This window comes from Coffea arabica, chromosome 7e, assembly GCF_036785885.1.
Source record: "Coffea arabica cultivar ET-39 chromosome 7e, Coffea Arabica ET-39 HiFi, whole genome shotgun sequence".
Taxonomy (NCBI): domain Eukaryota; kingdom Viridiplantae; phylum Streptophyta; class Magnoliopsida; order Gentianales; family Rubiaceae; genus Coffea; species Coffea arabica.
This window is the reverse complement of record NC_092323.1, coordinates 42,104,213-42,113,126: the sequence shown is the minus strand read 5'-3', so window position 1 is coordinate 42,113,126 and position 8,914 is coordinate 42,104,213. Positions and strand designations below refer to the sequence as shown.

The 8,914-nt window shown below is 36.2% G+C and overlaps 1 protein-coding gene across 2 annotated transcripts; it reads right to left on the bottom strand.

Moving 5' to 3' along the window:
* Nucleotides 1-2,128: 2,128 nt before the first annotated feature.
* LOC113700428 (uncharacterized) lies at nt 2,129-7,034 on the bottom strand. Of its 2 annotated transcripts, XR_011818392.1 has the most exons (5): nt 6,751-7,034; nt 3,541-3,792; nt 3,232-3,463; nt 2,456-3,115; nt 2,129-2,336 (listed from the first exon to the last, which is right to left on the bottom strand). XR_011818392.1 is itself a non-coding variant. In XM_072059537.1 (4 exons), the coding sequence occupies exons 1-4, from the start codon at nt 6,997-6,999 to the stop codon at nt 2,646-2,648; spliced, it is 1,203 nt and encodes a 400-aa protein (XP_071915638.1). In that variant the 5' UTR covers nt 7,000-7,034; the 3' UTR covers nt 2,129-2,645. The 2 variants fall into 2 exon arrangements, 1 of the variants encoding a protein (XP_071915638.1); XM_072059537.1 differs by having other exon boundaries at nt 2,129-3,115.
* Nucleotides 7,035-8,914: the final 1,880 nt, after the last annotated feature.

The window sequence follows — 8,914 nt, the reverse complement described above, 5'->3', positions numbered from 1 at the left end:
GTATGGACGTGAGTGGGTTCATGAAAACCATATTGATTGGATGATAAAGACATGATTGAAAGAAAAGTAAATGTCAGTCACATTGTTAATCCGATGACTAGGCTAGAATTCGAGAATTAAAATGAAGCTTAGTAGTTCATTCAATTAATGAAGCCAATTAATATGTAGAATTAATTGCACAATGGATTGGAGGAAAAGAATTGGTACCAGCAAATTTCCCTGGATATAGCCGGGGTTATTTGCAAGAATAGAAAGACTAAAGATGAGCTACATGGGAGAATTTAACAGTGGACAGGGCTGGAGGAAGCTGGAAGGCTTATATTTCAATAAAATAAGAGAGACAGTGACGTGATCGAGTTTTTTTTTTCTCTTACAAATTTGCTACATAATTAATATGTAGGGCGGGGCTAAATCCACACTCCTCTAGTCTAAATCCACACCCTTTACATCAAAATGTCTATAAAACTCATACTAGTTATTAGGATTTCATAATAACTTCTTCAATACCAAAAACTAACCTTTTTGTGGTGGAAAAAGATGGAGCCAATCAAGTTCATTTGTTCTCCCACTTTACTACTTCCTTTTATCGTCTCCTATCCGTACCTTTCAATACTGAAGACTTATAGTAGCAACTATCATCATCAACTAAAATGTACCATAGCATAGCAAAAATATTATTGATAATAAAAAAACAAAAATTTCAGGATCAAAATTGAAGAGTGATACTTGATTTTCAAATATCAATTGGTAATAAAAAAAATGATGATCATGACAATGATTTCATATTCACTAGAACTAGAAGTTCGAAATTCTCCAACTGATGATAATAGTTACTGCTATTGTTCGTGAATATCATAAGGAAAGGAATAGGGATGATGAAAGGATGCAATTGAATAGGGGGAAAAATAAACTTAATTCGTGCCATCTTTTCGTACCACAAAATGTTAGTTTTGATATTGAAAATGTTCCTATGAAATCCTGATAAATAGTATGGGTGTAAAAGGTGTGGATTTAGCCCCATCCTTAAATATATTAGTGTTAATGATAATGCTTGTAAGGAAATAATTGTGTGATAATTGGCTATTTAATACCTTGGATGGTCGATATTTTAACAGAAGTAATATAATTTTGTTTATTAACTATTGTATTAGGATTCCAGAACTGGTTGATAAAAAAAAAAGAAAAAAAAAACAATGTAGTGATAAATGTGTATGATGTAATTGATGAGAAGCGATTGACCACCTGATTTGTATATTGCTTATTACTGGAATTATTTGGTTACAGTCATTGGTTAGAAGTAGAGTTATGAAAATGGTTGACTTAGCCCTGTTTGAATGGGTATAATTCAATTAACACATACGTACCAATTTAACTAGTGATTAAAATGGACAAATCATAAATGGATATAGTTTTAAATGGGTGTGCATCAACTAATTCTATTTATGCCCCACTTAAAATTTTACTTACTTTTTCTCCCGAAAAAGACCAAAAAAAAAAAAAAAAAACTCTTTATACCCAAATCCATGTTGAGATTTAGGAACAGAAACTGCCTTTATGCACCTTAGCACCGGGTTAGTCTCTTGTCTGACACTCGCGCGGCCATGAAGAAGCTAAAAACGTTATAAACACCCAACCTGCATATGCCCAGAGACTACCTGAAATTAGCCTGAGTTCCTTGCCACCAATCCAGATTTGGCAAACTTTAAATTGGCTTACACCGACCAATTTTTTGTTGGTATCTCATGGAACAAGGGTTATCCCAAAAAAAAAAAAAAATTTGCTTTGTTTGGTTGATGGCTTTTTCATCTTATCTAATGATTGTATGAATATCTTGGTTGACCATCTTTTTTTCTCTCAGAAACACAATTATCGACTAAATGCAATATATCTTGTTAAAAACAACTAATAGAAAACATTTTCAGATGCTCTGCGTTTTTAACCTCCTCGGACAGTAATGTCACATGGTAAATTGTAACAGTTGTGACTCCATGTTACGTAGGGGTTGAACCCCAGGTCACCTCATCCTGACATCTCATCTCCCAAAGAAATTCAAATTAAAAGGGAAAAACACAGAAAGAAAGGTTGATCACCTAGCAGGTAACCTCTTGTACCTGATCACACAAAACCATGAAGTCAACATTGGATAGGTTGCTCATTCTATAATTGTAGTTTCACAAAAAGGTTTCCTATGAGGCAATTGGAGCTCCAGATAATCTGGGAAAATAAGTTTAAATTCATACAGAAAACATCGAGTGCGATTAGACATCCTGCTACCGCAACAAAGACAATTTTAGGATCCAGGGGGAGAGTTTCACTGGACTTCTATTCAATCTAGCCTGTACAAAAGAACCAAGCAAAACAAGAGGGGGTTAATTATCTCCTAGGCTAGTCCATTGAAATATCCACATAAGCACATCAAAATAGTGCCCCATTGGCTCCTAGATACGTTACTCACATCATAGTAGCAGCTACAGAGAAGGCAAAGTTACCACCCGTCCTTTCCCCTTGAACAGAACTGTTAACCTAATAAAGCAGGGTTTAGAAGCTAGTCCAAGTGCAAAGTATAGCATTCGGCTGTCCAGGTGCCCCAAAAAAGGTAGGCAAGACAACAGGCCTTGGCACAAAATGACATCCTAAAACATGAGTTACCATTCCTCCCAATCATTGTAAAAATCATTCCACATTGCTGTGGTAATCGAGTCTCTTAAAGAGGCTGCCATCTGATCTTGTATCTGGAAAGCCAACTGTGGATCTGGTTGATCATCAAAATCACGCAGCTCTTCAACTCTTGCACCAACACTCTCAAATAACCAGTCATTCTTTTCCTCACGCCGGATGTGATTGTGTAAAACACAGGCAGCTATGACAATATCCCTTTGGGTGTGGAAACCATATTGGGGAGCAAGTTTAAGGATTGGAAATCGTTCTTTTAGCACATTAAAGGACTTCCACATAGCATTGCTTAAAGATGAGTGGCGATGATTAAACAATTCCTTTGCATTTCTTGGTAATTGGTGAGCACCTCTATATTCGTGAAGGTGATAGCGGACGCCTTCAAATGGAGCAATAAAGCCCTCCATATTCAAATAGCCAGTATCAACAAGATAGTATTTTCCTGTCACATCAAATTTTGTACAACAAAGTCAAGGCCATATGGAATTTATGACAAATAAGAAATAACAAAGATAAACAAAAGATTCAGCAGGGTACAGTTGCTACGTCAAAGACAACCTTCTGGAATTTGAGGAAAGTTTTGATCCGGATCATCAAGAACAGCTTTCAATATACGTGAATCCGCAACAGAGCCTTCCCAACCAGGATAGATGAATATAAACTGAAGATCCAAAGTACATGCTGCCAAAACATTCTGTGTCAACACCCCCTTTTTATTGCGAAATCGTGATTGATCTTTAGCCGGTACATGGGCAGGGATATGCATGGCATCAATAACCCCAATGCAATCCTAAACAGGAGAGAAGTGCAATAAGTAATAAATGATTAACTGTACAAAAAGTGGAAATATGGGTTTTGAAGATAAACCTTGAAGTATGGGTAGAATCTATTACTTCTGAGGATCTCTGGAGGGGTAGTGAGAGGAGGTGGTTCAAGAAATTCACGCGATAGCGACTTAATTGCCTTCAAAACATTATTGAAATGCCTGCTTATGGTTTCCCCAGAATGCTGGAAGCGTTCTTGTATAACTCTATTGCGCTCATTGTGACCCACAATGTTTAAAAAAATTGCAAACTGCTCTTCTATCATGACACCAGCCGTGTCACGCAGCATGCCTCTCTGTCGAAAAATACCACATAACTTGTGAAAAACATGTTTGTCCATCCGAAACATTTCCCGACATAAGTCATCCTGACCATTGAGTACTTCAGCCATAAAACTAGATTTTGTGGGTGACAAACTACGACAAGGCTGAGTGGTTATACTATTATAATAGTAGTAACCAGCAGCTGCTGCAACTAGTTCCATTTCATCCAATTCAATGTCAAGGTCATCCATGCCAGTTGTCAAGTCTGTAGACAACAAATCATAAAACACATATAATACCACACAATGTGCTTAATCACTAACGCTGTCAACAATGATGTGAATCCAAATAAATAGCCATATATTGCAAACAAGCACAAGTGGCAATGAAACAACTGAAGCTAAAAGTAATTGCATTATATTTGTCAAAAGAACAATAGTGTCAAACCAGCTACAATGTTAGCAAATTCGTGAATCTCTAAGAATTGTACAAAATAAGATTCACGTTGAGAATCCAAAAAAAGGAAAATAACCCGCAAATTATTCACGCTACTGAACTACAGGAAGCACTAAACTTCCCCTGCAACCATGCAAATCTTCTTTCACTTTTGAGAGATATGAAAGTTTCTCGGGCATTGGGATTCTCAAACAAATCCAGAGCAAAAAAATAGACACGTTGATCAAGGCCTTGCATCTCATCCAGAACTTTTATACACTTGCTTATGGCGAAGCGCTCCTCATTCCGCATAATTGCAGCTGCCCTCATCTTTGAAGCAGCTGCTATTTCCAGCATAGCATCAACTATAGCATCACCAGTAGCCTTACGGCTTCTCTTGCGACGACCTGAACCAGGTGTTGCAGACGGACGCTTACTGTGTCCATCTAACATATTCAAGTCCTCTCCAGAGCCAGATGAAGCATCCTCATCCCCAAAAGTAGGATTACCAGACATAGTTGCAGTCTTACACTCTTAGACCTTAGAACATATCAACTGCTGACGAATTTCTGATTTTAACTGTTTCAGTTCAAAATAGCAAATCATGTTCACAAACACTTCAGTTCTCTGTAAAACCCAATAATTCAATCTAGCACGTTCTCTGCCAAAAGAGAAACTTAACAAAAGAAGAAGAAAGCAGCACCTTAGTACTGTCTGTGTGACAGAGAGAGAGAGAGGGCCAAAAAAAATGGCACAATTGGCCTTGTTTCAGCATCTAGATTGATTAAATGGTATGCCAAACTACTGGCAGATAAATTACTATTACTTGCAGACATAGAAGTGTACTATGAAACTAATACTGGTGATCTGAGATGGCACAAGCAAATTTCAAAAGAACAGACCAGTCTTCTTTTCTGTTTACCGAGAGCAGAATTAGCACTACTTATCTTTCTTTTTTTTTCTAAAGCAAGAGAATCAGGCATTATCAAAATTCTGGTAGTTAAATCTTCCTAATTAAATGACATACAGAGGACAGACCAAAGCATAAAACAAAGGCATCTGTTCCTATTTCAAAGTCACAAGGGATCAATCACATTCTATCCTTCAGCCAATCGTATAGTCTAAATAAGACTTCAAGGACTTATGAGTTTAGAGAAAAGATAAACAGAAGAAAGAGGAAAGGCAGGTCGAGACATAAACTGTCCAAAAACAAATCCAGACTACATAAATATGAAAATATTGCATGCAATAACAAGGTTTACACATACAAAGTTTTTAGTCAATTTGGTTCGAGTGCATCTATACTCGTAGTTCTTTTTATCACTAGTGGCCTCTGCAACTCAACATACTATAAGTTTTTCTACACGTCAAAATGCCAAAAGCATAATATGACAGGCAGAGCAACAAAGGACAAAGGTATATTAGTTCTTCATCCAGCTTCAGAATCTACGGAGTAAGTCTTGACTTGTATAAGGCAAAAGAATATTGCCTATTCCAAACAGCAGTGCTTGTTAAAATAATTTCAGAGGCCAAAAGTATCCGTCAGAAGAGCTGTTAACCTGATTGACACTGACAACAGCTGCAGGCACTTACAATGGCAAAGCAAATCATCTACAATATCTAATAGGATGAAAGATATGAAGCAACAGTTCTGCAGAATTTCTATATCCGCCAATAGGTTGTACAATTTTTGCAGCAGACAATGGAAAAAGACATTTGGGCAGTTATAACTGATTGTAGGCTATTACTCAAATTTCTGAAACTTCGAAACAAATAATGAGATGAACGCTGGAATTGTCAATTGATGCTTGGAGCATAGTTATATTTCCACAAAACCGTCCCATTTCGCAAACAGTTATGGTATATGAATCAGACAACCTGATTCTTAATTCCTAATATAAAAAAAGAAATCTCTACCGCTACAACAATTCTAGAAAATCTTCAATTGATTACCCTTAAAACCATTTGTTCAACTTTTCTTAAATAACACCAGTCCTACTCTTTATCCATTTATTTTTTTTTTCAAAATTTTTTCCTTGGCAACAACATATCAGACATTGTGATCTGTTACCCTCAGAAAAAAATGATGGGCTAACAGGGCTATAATACACAAATTAAAAGACATACAACCTAACATTCTACCCCTACCAAAATTATTTCCTCCATTCATAGAACAAATCTTTCAATCAACTTGGTTTTTCAAAGGCAACTACTTTGCTTACCAGGGCTATATAAAAAAAATTATTTCTTGTTTTTAAAGTAAAATAAATGAAACTCCTTTGCCTGATTCTCTTAATCCAGTGCAAATATAAGTTTTTTTCCCCACTTTCTCTTCACTACCGTTGTTTCTAATATCAATCGAAACAAGGGGGAAAGAAATGCAAAAAGAAATAGGAAATTCGTTGTTAACATAATGATTTTTTTTTCTCTTTTGGTTTCTTGTACTAGGCGGGGAATCTCATTTCGCAGCCATTACAAACAGGCCATATTATTAAATGATAAAAAAAAGGGAGGGAGGGGGAGGAGATTGAGGAAGGAGAGATTGAAGGGTTTACCTGGGCGGGCAAAGGGGGAATGGGGAAGAGAAGCGGAGAGCGAGATGAGTTCTGGGAGGCTGGTGATGACGTCACTGGAGAAGCAAGCAGGGAGCGAGGACTGAGGACGGTACCCGGAAGGACGAGAGTGACAGAGCGGAATTGATGTGTTAGGGTTCTTGCTTTTGATTCTTCTTGTCTTCTAACACTCCTCAAAAACCCTTCCCATTCTCTTTCTTTGCTCTTTTTTCGGGTTTTCCTTTTTGCCATTTTTCCACGGTTTTTTTTTTTTTTGGCCCTCTACTTTTTTTTTTTTTTTTTTTTTTTTAATTTGAGCCGAACACTGAAGAGTCCCCTTGCACAAAGATTGACAAACGATAGAATTAAATAAAAGAATTTTAAAATGAAGGGGTGGACCATCTTTTATTTTATTTTATAGAATTATTCAAATAACAAAACTCCCTGATGATGTAGGCCCGTTTGACAAGTGAGTTTTTTGGATGTTTGCTTAAAACTTTACTGTAACTTACTGTAGAAATTGTAGAAAAAATTTTTAAAGTGTGCAAATTTTTGGATATTTTGAAGTATATAGTTTAAAATTTTTGAAAATTTTTTTGAAATTACTATAGTTAAAGTTGTTAAAAAACTTGTAACAGACAAACTTGGTCAAAAATTTGCTTGCCAAACACGGTCGTAGTTTAACTTATCGGCTCCCATGTTTTGTAAATTTTTGGAAATGGGAATGGATATACTCGCAATGAATATTTGCAACTAAAATATTGCAATTGTTCCACATAAATAAATAAGTTCAATTCCAAAAACTCCCATGTGATATTGAGAATGTCAACTTACTTCATTGTAATTTTGAAACATTCAATTTAGCTTCTTCTTCTGGTTTTGTAAGTTCTTGAAATGATGATGGCTTTACGAATCAATAATCTTTGTTATGGCATTCCATTAACAGTTGCAAAGTTTGTATTGATATTTCAAATTCCTAATTCTGCAACCTCCTAAGTAGGCTGAAAATGATATTCCAAAAGATGTGTGAAACATGTTTTGTATGTTTTCCTTTTATCTACACTTTACATAAAGCGTGGAAGGGCGATGAACAGTGCATCTCAATTGATTGTCTCGGTTATATTGTGATTTCATTGCTCATTTTGTCCTTCATGGTCTTTTGGTAGCTGCATAGCTGCATGTGGACAATTCTGTCGCTGTTCATTTTCATTTGCTAACTTTCTTTTGGACTATCTTGTCCTTTTGTCTTGGTTATCTTGTCATTTGCAGCTCAATTTTTGATATCTTTGTCTTTTTACCGCTTTCAAAGTCATAAGATCCCACGTTTGTCTCATCATTTTGCTCCCCACGATTCTGTCGGTTGCCTTAAACTAAGTGTTGATTTTTCCCCTGATTATTTTGGTTCCAGCAATTTTGGCGGTGGCTTTAAATCTGGTGTTTTCTTTTTGGTTATTTGCTTACCGTCAATTTTGCTCTATTTTTTAACCGTCTTCGCATTTGCTCATGTGGGTGTTTCACTGTTTCTTTTAGAAACTAAGCGTGTTTTTATATTACAGTGCTTGACAAGATACAAAGCATGCATGGCGCGTCTGTTTTGCATGCACGTCCAGTTGTCTTCAGTTTTTTATTTGCCTGATACTGCAATTTGGATTTCGACTATATCATGTGCATTAAATGTTCATGTGAAGTCTGCTCATTCTCTATCTTGTTGTTGGCCATTGATCGTTTTTAATGTATTTATTGAGTTTTTCTATGCTTTGGATTTATATATTTGACGAAGCTTCCATTATCTTCGTGATGCTAGCTAGCGGTGTTCTGTGATCTTTCTCCTATCTTTTGCTCCCTTTTCCTCTTGTGAAAATCATAGAAGTTTCGTGTTCTTTTGTTCCGCTCGCGTTTTACTTTTTCCCTCCTTTGTCTTGCTGGTGAGTTCTGGTTTTGCTTCCTTTTGCTCATCTGTCTCTCATCTATGCTGTCTCATGTGTGCATGATGTAGGACACATGATTTTTCTTTCTCATAAACTCTTTTGTTTCTGTTGTCTTTTTCATGAATGTCTTCTCTCTTACGTTTCTGTTGGTCTATTGTATTTTGCTGGCTAATATATAAACAAAGTGTCATAGTGAACGCAAAATGTATATATGCATTATATTCTCTGTTTTTTAGAAC

Coding starts and splice junctions, on each gene's coding strand:
- LOC113700428 (XM_072059537.1), bottom strand. CDS start 6,999: ATGGCAAAAAGGAAAACCCGAAAAAAGAGCAAAGAAAGAGAATGGGAA. Junction 3,793..6,750: donor TTCCCCCTTTGCCCGCCCAG/GTAAACCCTTCA, acceptor ATTTTTCGACAG/AGAGGCATGCTGCGTGACAC. Junction 3,116..3,231: donor CTTTCCTCAAATTCCAGAAG/GTTGTCTTTGAC, acceptor TTGATGTGACAG/GAAAATACTATCTTGTTGAT.